This window comes from Lethenteron reissneri, chromosome 42 (genome assembly GCF_015708825.2).
Source record: "Lethenteron reissneri isolate LAM-NWPU_2019-01 chromosome 42, ASM1570882v1, whole genome shotgun sequence".
Taxonomy (NCBI): Eukaryota; Metazoa; Chordata; class Hyperoartia; order Petromyzontiformes; family Petromyzontidae; genus Lethenteron; species Lethenteron reissneri.
Genome location: NC_083820.1, coordinates 8,419,451 through 8,438,178, shown reverse-complemented (window position 1 = coordinate 8,438,178; position 18,728 = coordinate 8,419,451). Strand labels below are relative to the sequence as shown.

Here is an 18,728-nt window from a genome sequence, read left to right as displayed (position 1 = left end):
ACACACTTTGGTAAATTTCTTAACACCTGTTTTGTTGCCAGAAAAAAAGGGGAAAACCTATTATCATATTTTGGTACTGGCAAAGGAGAACCCATGAATCAGAATATAATGTACAGTATCGAGAAGTTGATTAGTGAATCTATTCTTAGACGATACAATGCATGTGCGCAGGATTCCATCTCATCAATAAGTCAATGTCGCACATGGTCGAGTGGAATCTAAAAATACAATGCCCCCCCCCCCACACCATTCAGCACTGATGCAAGGAATGAGACTGGATGGAAACACCAACCAGAAAAAGTGGAGATTTAAAATGTTACTTGTGATATTACAATTTCAACAAAATCAAGAGTGATGGCATTTCCATTACCAGACAAACCAGACTACGCAAACAAACAGCAACTTCGAAACTGGAAATGTAAGGACACCACATCGCAGGAACAGATCCAGTCTTCACACAAGTTCATACAACGCTGAACATGGCAAGTCCTCGCATTGACACTCCACACATTTACCACCAAACCGGAGCACCTGAAGGACACGTCAGTATAAAAAAGTGAAAACTTTATTTGTTAAAAGTTGGAAATCTTGCCATTCTTAAAATGATGTCCAATGTAGTTGTGATTAAACTACGGTATTTAAAAAATCATGACCCAAACCAAGGTGTGCAATATTAATTCACAAGTGGTAGGTCCCTATACCTTTCAGGGACGTGTATAAAAAAAATAAAAACCTTCATATTTGGGGCATCAAAAGTTTGAGGTTGGCCAATGCGTTTAAGGACATGGGTCTGCTTAAGTATCAGGTTGGATGGCGTAAAGATGAGGGGGGTACACATCTCAGATAAAAACCCTGCGGAATTTTAAGGAAATCTTTTTTTGCAGATACTTTGAAATAAATAATAAACCATCAGTGCCAACAGGCAACACTTTTAACATGAAAAGCACCAACTCGTCATACGTGACATCATTCCCAACAATGCACTTCTGGATCAAACCTTCGGATCTGACATAGTGTCTTAGCCCAGTTTTAAGATATTTCAGATCAATCCCAAAATGGGAGACATCTCCATTAAAGACCAAACCTCACAATAATAATATCCAGGACCTACCTTGGCTCCTCCCACCCTCAACCAGTATATATACAAGGACTGTTTTCTTGGAATTTCTCTTACTTGATACAGCTATCGTGCTGTGACGGTTCCACCCGAAGACGGAAGCTTGTGTTGCCTCCGAAACGTCGTGATTTTCATTTTATTTATTAGAATTTTTTAATTACGTGACTTTACCGAAAAAAACCTAAGAATATGAATCCTTGCAGTCACGAAAGCTTCAAATCTAGAACTTATAAGGATAGACAAACGTTGCCAGACGAATTTAAATTGCAGGGAGATATATAGTGACATGCAGTTCAAGCCGAAGACTACATGCAAAAAAAATGTCAAAAGAAAGTTTCAACGTTGCATCTGCCCGAAAGCAGAAGATTTCTTGGTTGGTTGAGGCTGATGTATGAGGTGCAGAGATTGTTTACAAACAGCTTGACTTTATTTAACCAACACTTAATAGCATCGAAAACATTTGGAAATACGTACAATGAAAAGTATTAATATGGCTGAAACGTTTACAAAATTCACACTTTTGTTGTTTTGTTTGTACAATGTGAAGTGTTTCCCCCCCCCCCCGCCCCTCTTTCTTCAGAAGCACGACCCCTAATTTTAAATACGAGCACAGGTGGCTCTACAACATCGCCGGGAATTGCGAGTCATAATAACAATAAAAACACACTTCGCTTTTTCTTCTTTATCCGATAAACATATTTCAAAAACACAAAAGTAAATATCACAGGTCACGGACAGGTACACAAATACAAAAAAATTGAAAGACAAAGGCCGATCCAAAGCACTGGGAATTCGGAGGGTAAAAAAAGATGGGGGCGATCATTTAATCCATTACAAATGTCACGTTAACCCGTGATGTTGTGTAATAATAATCCTCTATTAGTCTGTATACGGATAACATTAAAAAAACTTAATATTACACGAAGAAAAACACTTTTCTCCAAGTTTGGTAAACACGCTCACATAGGCAATGTAATGTGACCGATCCATTGCCACAATTTGAACTCCAAATTGTAGATGAGCTGACTTGAAGTCGATCTGAAAACTCAGGCTAACCTACACATCACTGCAGGATTCAATAAACAGAATAGTGATAAAGACGGTGACTGTTAATTCATGTCCTACACTTAAAACCAAGTAAGCCCCAAAAGACCAAGAAGTACCATGTCTATATATAGGTAGAGCAGTGAGGTTAGTAGCACGCTCGCTAAAATCCCAAAGACCAGAGTTCCGATTCCAGCTCCTGACCAAGATCAGTGGCGAATATCGGAATCAGTCTTGGGCCTCGTTTTGGTCGACTTGGCCTCGAATGAGTAACTGGTGCAGTGTGTAAACATCAGTACCGGGGAGACGAAGGCAGATGTGGTGCTGGCCACCCACCCCATCGTGCAAATAATAAAATAATAATAGTTTTTCACCTGAAGACGATTGCTTGTGTTGCGATCGAAACGTCGTGATTGTTATATTTTTTCTATCTACGTGACTTTACCGGAAAGCCCCACAGAGTATTAACACGTAGGCTTTCAAAATAAACAAAAGTCACATACACCACGTCTTCTGAACTAAAAGGAATTGTTGGGACTGGTTGGAAATCACAACAAAGTATCCAGGGCGATTAGTGGAGGACTGAAATGAAAATAATGGGATAAAGAGTTGAGCAAGAGCAAGATGGAGTACTTTTGGAAAATTAAATTGAATGAAAAGCACCAGACCACAAACATCCCCAAGAAGAAAGTTATCAGAGCATTTACCTGCCGTCACCAATGGGCGGTGGGAAAATGCTCAGTGGAAGCGCGTTTGCTACTTGTTGCAAAGATTTGCAGTTTAAATCCAGCGAGCCACCCTCGAGAATACTGCCGGGGGCATTAACCATAAAATGCGTCGTCCGTTTCTTTACCGATGTGAAAGATCCCGTAACCTTATTTGAAGAAGAGTATGCTATATGTCATGATCCAAATTTTTTAATTGTTCACAAAAATCAGATCATTACCTACCTCATTGGTAAAGCAATGCATTAACTGAAAAACTGAGGCATTCCTGGGTAAACAAGCATCGTAATAAAAATAATAGATGGACTCAGAATACAGTACAGACAGAGAAACACGTGATCAGAGAAAAGATGCAAGTTAGAGAAATCATATTGACCTGTTCAGAATAGTTAAGTTTCGCTTGGGCAGGACACATAGCTAGACATGATGACACCAGACGAATGAGACTGGTGGCAGAATTGCAGCCAAATGAAGGACCATGTCTGCGAGGGCAACCAGTAAATAGGAGCAAAAAAGTTAAGCAGGTACGAGACTGTAAACGTCGCAGGACGGTGAAGGCGATGTGGTGAAGCATTTGTGCCACAGTGGCGAGACCATAATTGAATCACAATGGTGCGCACAACCAATTTGTAAACAGCTTTTCCTACTTTCCGCCAGATGTACTGCCGCACAATTCCAAAAAAGTTCCCAAAGAAGCAGGGTTAGCAACAATGTCATATTTGTATGCAGCCAAGTCATGTAGTAAAAGTATGTTGATGTTTAACACCAGGAGCTAAACAATTTGAACCCACATTGCGAGGGAGAAATCGTTATGTGCCCGTTTGGAAAAAAACACAACTACCCCGCACGGAAGAGGCTGATCTCACCTGTGCTAATCTAGATGTGTTACTTGCTGTTAGCAATGCTGCAAAGTCCGAACCCTAGGCTATTATAATTGCGAAACACTTTGGGAATTGCGGCTAATATTTACCCATAATTTGAAAACGTTTTAACAAGTGTTGCACCAGACACCATATAGAACTTCTGCTGCTATTTTATCATAACGGGTCCAAATTGAAGGCTCTGGAAGCACCCTACACAGATATATTAAGGTGTGTGCCTGGCCCGTGATTATGGCCGCATGAAACACCCAACCATGCTTGGCGAACCGTATGAAATAAGGGTGTCAACGCATTGTGGGTTAAACTGGAAATTAATGATAAAAACACCACCCTCATTCGCTCGCCACGACGCGTTTAATCAGCTTATCTCGTGTATAAAACAAAAAGATGTTTGGTTCTCATGCCCCTAGGAATAATATCAAGGATCGACTCTGGTGCGCTGTAAACATCAAAATGGAAAAGCAAACAAAAATGTAAACAAATCCATACCTATCCATGCGGGTTAGGGTGGGCCAAACTGTCAATCGTGGATCACAATAACCAACCACACACTTTCCATTACCGTAAACCCTAACCATTCCTTGGCACACGTCCTACACCCCTGACACTAACAACACACACCATTGCCCAACACCCATTTATTTACTTTTTGTTTGCAATCCTCTTTTGGGGTTTATCGCAGAACTTTCAGTAGAGCCTGTTTGTTTACCACTCAGCTGTGCTTGGTACGAATTCTGCGCATGAACGCTCAGCTCACGCCTCCCTATTTAGAGGGCCGCTCCCTGCAAGGACAACTTTATCGCTGCCTGCGCCTCTCCTCGCGCCGCCACTATTTTTCACTGCCGCCACAAACCGCCGCTTGCCAGCCCCACGGCCGTCAGCCTGGGGGAGCGGGCAAGTTGCCCTCACTGAGGCACCTGCTCTACAGCGACCTGCTGCGTCTCGCCAGCCTGCTGGATGAACACCTGCTGCTCCGGTCCTGATGGAAGGATCACCTGCTGGATCTGGTATAGCTGTGGACACACAGCAAGCACAAGGAGGGGGGGTAAGGGAGGGATGAAAATAAATCATTAAGCTCACTTGTCATTATTGGAGGCTCATCTGCCTAGGATGATGCTAGGCTTGTCTGTGGTCCCACTACCCTGTTGTGGCTGCCACTGCTCATCAGTTCTAAATGACTGTACTACAATAGGAAGTCGCATGGCCTTAGGCTGGGCCCACCGTTCAGCCTACAATTTTCAGACGATTCTCATGCACAATGGAATTTGTATTTAAATGCGCTCTCCTTTTTGGCCACGTTATGAATTTTTTTGTTAAATGATATTTTTCAATTGTGCCATTTCACTGTGATAAGTTAAACTATTTCTGCATGGCACTCACATCTTTACTGGACATTGGTGAAAAAGAACTTCATAGCTCACCAGATTCCTCCAGCCTAAATAAAGATTCGGATTCACGTAAATAAGTGCATCACACCAGTCTAAGCCTACTGCCTCCAAGCTGATAATCATAAAACTACTTCACAGGACTCAATTGCCTCTCATCCACATCCTCATGACATATCAGTCACATGGCAACCAAAAGCAATGTAACCCTCCCTCTGACGAAATTAATTGATGATAGTCATTATTTATTTAAAATCATTTGTTTTTGTACCATCTCATTGACAATGTCCATCTCATATGTACCATCTTGTTTGTATCGTCTTGCGTGTACCATCTCGTGTGTATTGCGTCGAGCTCTCATGTTGTGCCACAGTCCTAAAAAATGTACATTTTTCATGTCTATAAATAATTCTTACAAGCACGACTTCATGCACACGAGCATTAACCAATTTTAATGGATGAATCACTAAATAGCCACCACTCAGCCACCTAAAACAACTACTTAATAACGGTAGCCTTAACACGATGAAGCAGCCAAAGCACAGGCCGTTGTTATTTTTCCAGTCCACCTCACCTGCTGTTGGCCTGTGGGCGTAGTGATGGCCTGCACCTGTCCCTGCACCATCTGGCCCCCAGCTCATCGGCTGTGCCAGGCGGATGTACTGCAGCTGGCCCGTATTGAGCTGGACGGGGATGTGCTGGATCTCGCCGGTGTTGGTGATGATCTGCTGCATGACCTGCATGGTCTGGCCAGTCGTGGCTGTCGGTGGTGGTGCCAGCTTGGCACACGGTGCCTGTTTGAACCTGCCCGCCGGTGCCCACTTGACCCTGGTGCGATGAGACGATCTGAAGCTGCTGACCGTCTGCAACTTGCACCGTCACCGGAGTGCTCTGCAAGTTGGAGTGACGGGGACAAAAGTTGGAGTCCATCTTTGCAGTAGACTCGACGATTGGCTGTTGTCTTGGAATAAGATATATTATAAAAGGTTCACTTTGTTCACTGTATTTTAAAGAAAAAGTTGAGGTGCATACTCCAGTAGGTGTGTGTGACAAGATTTGTGAAACTTTATTTTCTTTTTGTTTTTGGGTAAGGCCACAACAGTTTTATGCCAAAATGATTGGCATAAACCCTCTATACCACGTGCCAAGATTGTCCAATTTACAAACATATTGTATGTGCTGTTTATAATGACAAAAATGTGTATTTAATTTGATACTATGATGGCATGCCTGGGAGTACATAAACAACTTTCGTCATAAATGTAGCTAAAGAAATTGGATAACTCGGAATCACACAGTCTGGGTATGTGTACAATAATTATTCGGTTTTATTTTTATTTACATGGATGTCAAGGGGCCAGTTGTATTAGTGCCATATGGGTAAGGTTTTAAGAAGTTGGTAAAACTGCGTGGGGTTGGCATTACCACTACATTGACCAAACCCACAGTTATATGTTTTAATGCGGAAAAGGGTGGGTCAGGCACATGGTCCCTAGGTATTTAACGATGGTTTAAGTAGTGCGAGAGATAAAATACAACCAGGAAGGAAATCCCCTACTTCGTCTAACCAATTAGGGATTAATGACATTCGTGAGAAGTTGCTTATTTTGTAATGTGGTTGTTTTTGCTAATTTACATTTGTTTGTGTTTGCACCGATTTCTATCCGCTTGATTCCAGTACTTTATTAGATTGCTTTTTTTATCATTATGGTAAACCAAATAATTCTAGCGAATGAAACCATCCTGGTCTCTCGAGTTCTCACCTGATTCAACAAATAAAAAACTCAAAACCATTACCGTTTTGCATTCTACTCAATTTACACGAGTAATCAAGTTCCACGTCAATTATCTTCACGTGTGTAAAAGTACCACATTGTTGCCATCAGCTTAAATGTTGCGTGAAAAACAACACCGTTTACTCAGGGAAGCATGTCTCCCCTTGTTCACATTCGTTTCGATTTGATAAACGACCGTTAATGGAAGCTGAAATGTAACCAGCACTTCTGCATGGAGTACACATTCATGGAATTCTTTTGAAGACGTAACTTACGCTGATGGTGGCAGCCTGTGCCTGTGTAACCGCCTGGATTGACTGCAGCTGCGCACCGCCTTGAACAACCTACACCAAACACCAACCATCAAACATTATGTAGTCCTTTGTCAATCCATTGCTGGATGAAGACCGCCCCACACCGTTGTCGGCCATGGGGGTTGTTTGACCATACTTCACCACACTCGTTAGTGTGGGTTGGTGAAGGGAGGGCCCACGACCAATTCAAACTCTGGTAGCCGGGGTTCATAGCGCAGTGCGCTAACCACTGCACAATGCTCACCCCCGCACCCTCCAAAAGCGACATTTACAGTAAAAATGTAACCATCAACCAAATAAGTAATTCTTATCTTGCAAATAAGTCACCGTGCTCTTTGTCCCAGGCAGACAAGTTTGAATCATAAAAAAAAAACACTTATCATTTTCAGGCACTCTCCTGACATGTACAGAACACATTAAACTTGCAGTGGTGTTGTTGTGTTTTAAAGACAGTCGTGTCAATTACATCATGAGAGCAGCTGTAAGAAAATTTAAGTCTCAACTTGATAAACTTCAAACTAATGTCGGACAGTCCAGGAAGCACAACCTAGATTGTACAGCAACAGCCGTTTATATACAACATGTGAATTTTAAATCGAGTCTTAACACACAATTCAACATATGCACTGTGAATGTAAACCGCAATGCTCATCGATTAGAAATAAACTCAATATTTTCATGTACACCTTTTCATTAGATATTTTCATTCAAATTACCTGTACGTAAGTGAACTGTGTCTAAATGTAACAGCTCGCATAGACAAACTCCAATTTACTCAATTAACGATTAAAGAAAATGCGAGTCCTCATTTTGAAACTTTAAAAAAATCTAGCCGTAAAAGACACCATGCCACCAAAGTGACCAGTACCTGTCCCTGGGGCTGCTGTGCGATGATGATGTTAGGTTGTATGGCTTGCTGACCCCCTGCCGTCTGTTGCTGCCCTCCCTGCTGCGCCCCCTGCTGCCCGGCAGTGGGCTGCTGCGCCAGCGTGAAGTAGTACTGCACCTGCTCGGGCGCCATCACCGCTTGCCTCACCTCCTCCTTAGCAGAGCACGGGATGTGCAGACACCACGCGCACGCACCGCAAACACACAAAGCCACGGACACGTGCACACGCACGCCATGGACACGCCAGAGACACAGCATGCACATACCACACGTCACATAACCCCACCACACGATATGTAGATGACACATTTGGACATAAAACGGGCACAAAAACACACACACGTACCAAAAGATACACAGTAAAACACCTTACTTAATATTTTTCCTTGTGACTATCAAAATAGAATATAATAAACAGTCAAAAACACACTTCACCTGATGAGACTGCGACTGCTGATATGCAACAGCATATGTTTGCAGCATAGCAGTAAAGGGGAACCTATCGAGCAAGGGTTTTACTATAAAACACCATAGCAAAAAAAGCTTCCATCTACAACGGATTATCCAGGTGAAAGTTAATTAGAAAAAAATCCGTCTTAATTGAGTTTTTTTTTTACTCTGTTGAATATTTCAGTGGTTCGTCTCGCGACAAGGAGTGGCGTCTGCAACTGCGTAACATAACTCAACAGGGTATGTTGAAACGTTTAAGCATATCTGGCAGCAAAAACTTCTCACCACTCATTAAACCGCCCCAGAAACATCGTGTAAGTAAACTTACTATGGGGGGGGGGGGACCAAATGTGAAGATACAAAAATGCATTACCACTGAAGGTGTATAAAAATTTGAATCCTAGTTATTTAAAAAAAGCCCTCAGAGCAAAGACTCCATGAAATAAACTTTGTAATTTGTGTACAACTTTTCAAATTCGCACTAAGGTCGGGAACACGTCCACTCCTAAAAGCAACTTCACGTGTTACCGCCGACCATGGAGACGCATTCTAATAGGCAAAAAATTAACCCGTAAAAACAAAGTTTTTCACTATAAATCCTTTATATGCGTGGCGGCTAGAGTCCTCTCGTCCTCTGGCTTGAGATGGCTGCCACCTATGGGTCAGATGATTGTCTGCCACAATTAAGCAACTGGTAATTAAATATTTAAAAAAAATTCCCTAAACAATGTAAAATTTTGGAAAAAAATTCACGAAAATTTTATTGTCAAGCACAACGAGTCTGTGTGCAAAATGTCAGCTCGATTGGATCACGGGAAGTGGGTTAAAAAACGACCGAAAGATTTGCACGGTCCTAAGCAAGCAAGCAAGCAAGCACGCAAGCAAGTGAACTTAATATAAAGGATTTAAAAATGGGGACAATTTTATGCAGACAGCTCAAAGAATTAAAATGGGGGGGGGGGGGAAATAAACCGATCTGAATGCCTGTGTCCGTCACACCAACATGGGGGAGCTGGGATCGGAGGAGGTATGTCCGAGCCAGCTGGTGTCAACACCCCCCCTCTCAGTGTGCTTCCATCTCACAGCTGAGAGTGAAGGATGTTTACACCACCTGAAACTCGGGATGTCTTCGCACGTCGGTTACAATCCAAAGCCCCCAAATTGTTTAGCCATGTATTCTCTTCTTTCAGCTTTCTCACACAAGAGACCAAGAATGTAACCCAGAGTCCAGTGTCATTGATTAGGATTAGGGCTGCGTTCTCCATTGTTTCATGTGGTAACGAGCCAAGGACACGTTGAGTGAAGCACAGGAGCAGGAGACAGACGCAAACATCCGACTAAAAGCACTTGTTAAAGCACGGGCTTCCAGTCGAGGATGTTTACAGATGTACACACTGCCAGTTCTTGTCCAACGTCGGTGTGTACTGTATACATTCTAGATGCACACAAATACTTATGGTTACATAATCACACAGAGTGCTTTTGGCAATATCACACTTAAGGAGCCCTCCTGAAATAGTAGTTTCATCGAGGCTCTGGATAATTAAATGACAATGTTTTTATTTATTAAACCATGCCTCGTAAATTTCATACTTGGTTGGCCTTCCCCTGGAAACCCAAGTTTATACGTTATTAATATTGATAATACAATTGCCTGCTTGGATAATTAGAACATTATTTGTTTGGCGATCCTTAATATAGACTCCTACTGCAGTCTGCAGTGATTGCAAGATTTAAGTGTCCGAGACGCCAATTCAATAAACTGAATGTCATGTTGCCATTAATTGCACGGGGCAAAAATATCGTGTTTACTTTCCTTTCCAACTAATCTGTTCGCAAAAATCATTTGAAATTACTCATCATTGGCAATAAAACAGGGGTCAAAGTTTCACCTTTTGCACCGTTTTTACATAAAAAGAAAACCCCCACACGCCCTCATACACCTTTACACAATTGTGAACAGCTGTTTGGCGATGGAAAAAAAATACGCAAAAGGGACCTAACACAAAAGACGACAAAAAAACCCCTCGCACACATTTGTCTGGTTGCTGGACTACGGAGAGCGAGTGGCAGTAGCTGCAGCTGGGTAGCGTGCTGACGTGAACACCTAACTGAAAGCCTTTACCTACGTCACAGCTTCCAGTTGAGATGTTTACATCACCCTCGCACTACCAAAAATGGGAGCTTCATCGGCACCTGTAAATCAAGGGTTTGCATGCGGCTGTCAAGGGTAAAACTAAAAACATTCAAACCATTTTGCTACGGTTTTCTGAGAATTTTCGCATACAAGCAATGCAGAAAAATTGCCACTCAAATGTGAACCAGTGGTGTTTATGCTCAGGAACAAGTCGGTTATTATGACTCTGTGCTGAAAAAAACAAGCACTTGTACGCACCATGACAAGCAAGTCCTTAATGGACTGAAAGGTCTACTGTGTGGGATGCAACGACTCACATTGTTTCCATTGTCTGATCGACTCAGCGGGACACAATTAGTGTTGGGGCACACATCAGAGGCTGCGAATTTAATGAGGCGGTGTGCTTTCGTTGCATTACCTGTCTCTTGGCCGGCTTCAGCTCGTCGCGAGGCACAATGTCAATGAGAAAGTCAAACTGATCAAACTTGCTTATTGCCATGGCAATATCGTTCCTCTGCGAAACAACAAAATGGAATTATTCAACAGCAGGCCAGCTTAAAGAGACGTAAATAAAAGTTTGTTTAACCGTTTACGAGGGAAGCCCCAAGAACAGAATACAAAAGATGCGATATTAATAATCACAATTAAAGTCATTGGTCACACAAAGGTGGGATACCAAAATAAGAAATCGTTGCCAAAGGCCCTCCCCCCATTGCATCTCACCTGCAGGGTCCGGCGCTTATTGTCCTCCGTGTGGATCCAGGCGCGGAGGGAGAGCTCGCTGATAAATATTTGCGCCGCCTTGGCGAATAGCACCGGCGCCTCAGCACTAATCATCTGTGCACCACACACACACACACGTGTACACATGGGTCCGGAGAGCCATTGCTACTGCATTAGGTAAAAAACGCCGCTTTGTTGTGGCCAAATTCACATCAGATGTGGCTTATGCTACTCATCTATGGAACCCATTAATTTATTTTGCATGTGAATTAGTACTCCCATTTATTCAGGAGTTTATTGACTATAAAATTGTGGAGGTCATGGCAGATTGGGGAAAAAAATGTATCCATCCAACACCGATATATTAGTTCAGCACGTAAGCCTTTCGCGACCAATATTATCGTAAAGATGTTTATGAGTTAGATCGTATAAATATAAATGTCATTAACCCACCATCACCGACACAGCCAATTAGTAAGGTTTGTCACAAACTAAACGTGCCAATTAGTTACCACTTCAGCCCACTGGTGTGTTGGAGAATAAATCCACAACATTTATAATTTGAGTACGACATTTCACTGGTAATTACATCCAGAATTGAGATACATATTTAAGCTGGACTCCAGTCAAACTTGTCATCGGCACTCACCTTCACATCTTCATCCATTTTCATTATTTTCTTAATTCGTGCCAATGGCAGCTCCTGGATCTTGAAATCATTCTGCAAAACATGGGTACCTAAAATCAGTAAATTCAGCAGCGTTTCCCCATTTATTTTTGTGCCCATTTCGGGAACAATATTATAGCGTGCATATAACTTCCAGGGTGGAATGAGCGAGCCCCGAGAACACGAGGATCCACGCGAAGCGACAGTCACCCCAGGTCATGTAACATGGGGTTCCCACAGCAGGGCTAACAGCCCCACACACACACATAACAATCGTGAAAGTGCACTAGATCTGTCAATTAAGACTATCAATGGGGAATAGCATTGGCATGCATGGCAATGTGGAGAAATTGTACATAATGCTGGGTTACTGCATTCCTGGTTGGGGGTTGACCAAGCTCATCACCCTATTGGGAGGGGGTCGATAAAACAAGCACCACTGTGGGAAGTCAACAGTTGTCCCATGGATGGACTTGCCCCCGACATAGCAATGGGGGATTTTCACAAGTGGTTCATGGCTGTCAGGCTCATTTGAACAGGAAATCAATTTATAAAATGCACAAGATGTCCGTTGTTTTGCCTTCTGCAAAACCACTAAAATAAACAAATAATGAATATAAACATGGAGCGACAATGAGCCTAAGTTCTATTTCCATAAAACCCAAAATTACAAAAACATTAAAATGTACGTCTAAAAACTCAAACAATAATTAAAAAAGGCATAGCAATATAAATGTAACATGTTAAAACTTTGGTGGGCTCCACTTTTCCTTTGTGAACTACGTATGTGGACATGTTTCCACGATGCTGTGCCACTGACCTTTTAACCTCATGAATATGAAGGAAGGCACGTCACTCATGAATATTAATTAGAGTGAAGTGGTGCAGGCACAGGAAGTCAGTGCCGACAAGCTACGGTGGCCCACGAAGCTCAAAGGCAAACCCATTTCTTGTTAGTATCATCAAAACAGCAGCCCATTACTGCACTATCAGCTTCCTGGAAGCAAACAGCACATTTGGTTTGTTTAAAAAAAAAACTATTAACTTGCCACTGCAGTTTATGCGATAAGCCGAGAATTTTTCTGTGGAGGGGTCTTCTTTACAGTTCACTACCACCATCTGGTGAGAACGCAATGTACCAGAAGAAACATTTATTGGCACATTAGCCATGTTACCTTTGATCTTATTTCTAATACGGTTAGTTGAGCAAATTGTAAATAATTATGACATGGGAAACGGTCATTTTAACAGACCTTCGAAATGTAGCATTTCATGTACAAGCAATGAAATTTCTGTTTCAGTTAAAAACATAACACTCGAGTGTTTACATTCACAATACATCTGCAGTCCAAAGTAAGAGGCTGGAATGACTAAGACTACTACATTAAGTTCTGCCTTCTGAAAATAATAATTTCCCAAGAAATATGTTTCTTAGAGAAACTGGAAGTATGGCAAAACACACTTCTGTATCTGCCGACTGAATCTCTATGGCCAACGTAACTTTACAGAAATAGACACTCGTAGTATTTTACACACCAGATTAAAACAGCAAATCCATAATTAGGACTCAAATGTCGGTGAAGATGAACGTAATCAAGATGGCATTAAGGAGTAAGTACCTATCATTAGTCTCTTCAATTCCATTAAAAACATATGCATTGCAAAGGGTAAGCAAGATTACTTTTCTGAAAGTCTGTTGGGAGTTTGTGGGATAACCATCTGACAACATTCACAACGTGAACACAATATTCACAACGTGAACGCAAACCGGGATCTTAATAAAAGCAACTTAAAAAACAAACAGCTCTTATATTGTAGCAGCACCATGGCTGCAATGTCCCACACTGTCTGGCCAAAGTTAAAAAACCATGGAGAAAAACGACTTGATTTAGGGACTGGCAGGAGTGTGCTGTTAACACCACATTAGTATCACTCCCATGTATTTTATCACTGCAGTGAAAACTGTTATTTTCGACAATTTTTAACTCGCAAACAATGCTTCAAACCCATGTCGGAACAGCTTGGAACATGCAGCTAAAGTTCCTGTCTACAAGATAAACGATATTTTTGTCACTCGAGTTGCATCTTCCTTTATCCTCCCACACGTGCCACGGTTTCATGGCCGCAGCCAAGTGGGGGTCCATAGGAGGTCGGTGCCGAAATCTAGTTTGTGGTGGGTGTCATCGCAATCTCAACAATTCCACCTCTTTGGCGCGGCTCACAGTGTTCATGGTTCGGATCTCTTCCATGACGCGCGGCCAGAAGTTCTGCAGGAGGAGGTGGGCGTCGGTGCCGCTGCCTCCGCCGCCGCCCTGCCCTCCTCCGGGGCTGTACGCCGCGTCCGACGAATTGGACATCTCGCCTCACTGAGGCACACACACGTACACACAAGCCAAGGCCATTGTCATAAGCTGATGAAAAACAACACAACATTTGAATTAAAAACACGAATGGGGGGTGGGGGGGAAGCGAACCGAGCTGTCACACAGTAATTATTTTCTTCAGATGGGGGGGGGGGGGGGGGGGGGCCTTCGTCGGCGTCGGGTGTGACATTCATTTACAGAAACAAAAACCGCTAAATCACAGTTCAAGAGCCTCTGGCTCCGATAACTTAATGTGAATTCACCAAAACTGATCCCCTCCGCTTGCTGCCTTTACTTGCATTGACCTTGGAATTTTCCGCAGAAACGATCGCGGTGAGTAAAGATGGCGAAGTACCCGTATTTTGTTTTAAAATATGTGAAGCAACCGTTAGCCGAAACAAGAAAATACAGGTAAGGTTCACCCCGTCACCTCCAACCCAACCGGAAAAACTGCATACTTGCGTCACAGTACCATATCGCACAATAGTGCACTTCGTTAGGAACATGGCTCAGAGGAATAGGAAAAAAAGCACACAAATTCGTCCACTAAAAACTTTAATCTCACGAAAACAAAAAATCACAAGCAACGCATGTGTATATTCAAGGACGCAGGCCAAGTTCACTGTGTATTAATGCATCGCTTGCAGTGGCAGGTACGAAATACTATACACGGTGCCTTGCCTTGTTGATACGGTTTATTAATTTTGAAGGTGACACTTGCAGACTCAAACCTATTAGGCGATGCTTCGAACAGCCTTTTGGCGGAATACACGCATGCCACCATTGACTTTGCTTCTCATATACGTGTACAGTAAATGGAAAAAAAACCCACTCCAAGGTGAATCTGTCCATTAAACTATGAGGGTAGAAGGGCAAATACCTTGGCAGGGACTCAACCCATACAATCACCTTGAACAAATCGACCACAAAACGCCAGGATAATTTTACGTGACCCTTCGCCGTTTTAGTGCTGGTGGTTAGTAGCGGTTTAAAGTGCAATGGAGCAGTGCTCGGCTTAAAAATGCTAAATTGTGACCGAGTGTCTACAGAACCAGCGCGTTGTCTAGCCTGTGCCATACAACACTAAACATCCCACAACACAAGTGTGCGTGGACTCGCAGTGGGCCCCCCCTTCAAACACGCCAATGGTGCCGCCTAACCGCCCCCCCCCCCCACCCGTTAATAATCCACCAGTCTTTGCCATTTATGCTTTCCAAAAAGCAATGCTACAGAATTTATAATTTTTTATGTATAAGCTGCATATTTTTTCTCAGTACTACAAATAAGACCGATACATCTTCAACCACTGCAAAGACAAAATCTATCGCAGACACAATATATGGGTGGCCTAACCATATTCTTCACCGTCTCTTCCTAAAAACTAGCCCCCCACCCCCACCTCGACTAGAATCTGAACCCTGTAACGCATTTTTTTGGCCCGTCAGCTGTTTCTTTTTGTTCCAGTGGCTCAGCTAAGTTCTTGCTACCACCACTAGCCGCGCATGTGTGTGTGTGTGACCTTCAGTGGACACGGCGTAAAAAATAAACGACACATACAGTAGGAGAGATGCCCCCCCCACTACCCGCTCGCCCTACGGCCCCGGCCACCGCTCACCAACACCGCATCCTGCCCCGCTCTTCCTCGTTTCCAGCACTCGTTCCTGCTACACACATTCACCGCTGCGGTGTTTTTTTTTTGGTCAAAAAGAACGTTTCGTAGAAACAAGGGTGTAAAAAAGATACAAAAAAAAACCCACCAACACACGCCACCGTCGACGCTGTTATACAAACGTTTGCACCGCCGTCTCTTACGCTAACAAAATCGTGTCTGTCGTGTGGTGTCCTTGGTTCATTGTACGACAATATCCGCCTTCTTGCTAGTTAGTGGAGCGAGTGGATCGTCAACTCACTCTCAATAAAGCTTATAAATGAATACACAAAAACGCAATGCTCATGAATATAAAATATGTACATAAAAGGAGTGCTGTACAATTTAAATAGGGGAGGGGGGAGCACGAAAAGCTGCCTCCTTTTAAAGAAAAGACCCAAGGCAAATATTAAATAACTGCATCTGTACTGCATCCCAGGTCAAAAATGCGCACACACATACCGTGCACGAGCAATCCACGTATTCCAACAGCACATGATCGTAACGGACATTAGTACTAAAAATCAATGCACGTACAATATTCGAGCGCACAAACACACCGTGCGATAAAAAGCTGCAGCGCACAACGCAGGACCCCCGCAGACCGACAAACCCCGCGGCCCAGAGAGAGAGAGGCACCGATACACCCACCGCACTCACCGCCGAAAAGCCACCCCCAAAGCCATGGTTCTCCCCCCAAACACCGCCGCTGTGGCCGAGGTCTCCCCCTTGCACCGTCCCCTTGCCCACTGATGCTAGTGCCATGCGGTGCCGGGAAGGGGGAGGAGGTTTCCATTTGATTCTTTATTTTATTACGTCGAATAACGCCGCCCCCATCCCACAAACCCAGCCAAAGCCCAACCCAGTCCAGCCCCCCGCCATATTCATTCCGGGTTTTTTTTTGTGTGTGTGTGTGCCTGCCTTGCCTTTGGTTTGACCTTATTCTAGCGTCCAGTTACGGCAGGGATAAGCTGGGCAGCCAATGAAAATACAGGCAGGCTTCTGTGTGTGTGTGTGCACTCTACGTGGATACATACACACAGCACGCACTGGTCACACGATTTGTCACACGCACGCCGGTGCTATCCCACCACATACTCGCCGTTCACAAGCACTTCAAGCAAGACATAGTCACGTACACGGCATCAAGCACACGATGTAAGGCAGACCAACACGATCAACCAAAGCAAAACCAAATGGTGTTGTCGCACGTACCAATACTGCATATGTTTGGCACACCAACAACACTTGATGTTACGCAAATACATTGGGTCATCCATACCAAAATAAGACAATGACCAAGGCATTCGGTAGGCCAACAATGACTGTGCCTTTAACATAGCCACCGGCAGAGGCTGATAACATAGGAACACCAGATCTGTCACGAACCAGTGAAACAACTAGAATTTGGCTGGAGTCAATCTAAAAGTGGGAGAGACGCCACCACCAATGTCAGTGACTTACAAAAGGTCGTCCATCTCTGAAATGACTTTTTGATGTTTAACACTCGGCCACTGGTACATCTTAGCGTAAATACTGACGCACAAAAACTCAGGGACTTTGGAAACTCAGCATGGGCAGTCTCATTCACAAAACTGCTCACCCATTGTCTTCATTGCATAACAATAATTATTTCCCTCCCCCCCCTGCTGCTCATTTCCTTTTTTCATATTCATGTTCACTGTACTAAGCACATAGCTCCTTATCCCTAATCCTATTTATACCTCAAAGTGTATACGCACAGTACAATATTAAGAGGATAACAATGCAATTGCCCACAGTATTATAGTCCACGCAGTGTTGTATTACTGCTAAACAGTATCACGCTAAGTCGACTCCTGGCTGTTTGCGTGTTGTCAGCGAGCACATGGCCAAAAGCCAACTCTGAACTGCATCGGTGTCAAGATGCACGGCTTACGTTTGGGTCTCATTGACCAGCTTACTCATTGCGATAAAGCGTGGAGTGGTTTCTACAATGGAGAAGGGGGGGGTGTTAAGGATTCCTTAAGGCTACTTACCAAAAAGGCCGTCTCCACCCTCTAACTCAACAAACGTGTGGGAAGTCGGACGGCACTTCATTGACACAATGCACTATTATTGTTACGAGACAGTACTAACTGCTAGGGCAAGTTTCCTATTGAATAAAAGGCGGATCTGGGTCCGAAATAAGATGTTTCTATTAACCCTGAGTTCACACCCATGTTGAAATAATGTTGAATGTAAACAGCCGTGTTGAGTCCACACCTGGGCGTGTACTGTAATATTCAAGGACGCACACCGCAGTTTGCGTGTAATGTATGTGTACATCTATGTTCAATCTTGTACATACACACACTTTACATAGAGAACACGTAAACTGCACACGTGTACCGAATAGATATTCCCATACGTTTAAACAGTATGTCTCAATAGATATTAAACTTACCTAGAGGACAAAACATTAGGGCATTGGACCGCCAGTGATAGATAAGCAAACATTAACTTATCAAACACCATTAACGCTGCAACTATCTTACAACTACAATAATAGGTTGACGTTAGGGGAAGTTGCCCTTCTATCGAGCCAACGTACACACAGGCTGTATGACAACATTCTAGATTTAAAGTTTT

The 18,728-nt window shown here is 43.3% G+C and overlaps 1 protein-coding gene across 1 annotated transcript; it reads right to left on the bottom strand.

Annotated features, from left to right (window-relative positions):
- Window positions 1–549: 549 nt before the first annotated feature.
- Window positions 550–16,964, bottom strand: NFYC (nuclear transcription factor Y subunit gamma). The gene is given in 11 exon segments (XM_061568883.1): window positions 550–4,780; window positions 5,727–5,786; window positions 5,788–5,916; window positions 5,918–6,043; window positions 7,203–7,271; window positions 8,110–8,283; window positions 11,136–11,231; window positions 11,441–11,554; window positions 12,090–12,161; window positions 14,312–14,473; window positions 16,779–16,964. Coding segments are annotated over 10 exon segments (1,101 nt in total). The 5' UTR covers window positions 14,465–14,473; window positions 16,779–16,964; the 3' UTR covers window positions 550–4,672.
- Window positions 16,965–18,728: the final 1,764 nt, after the last annotated feature.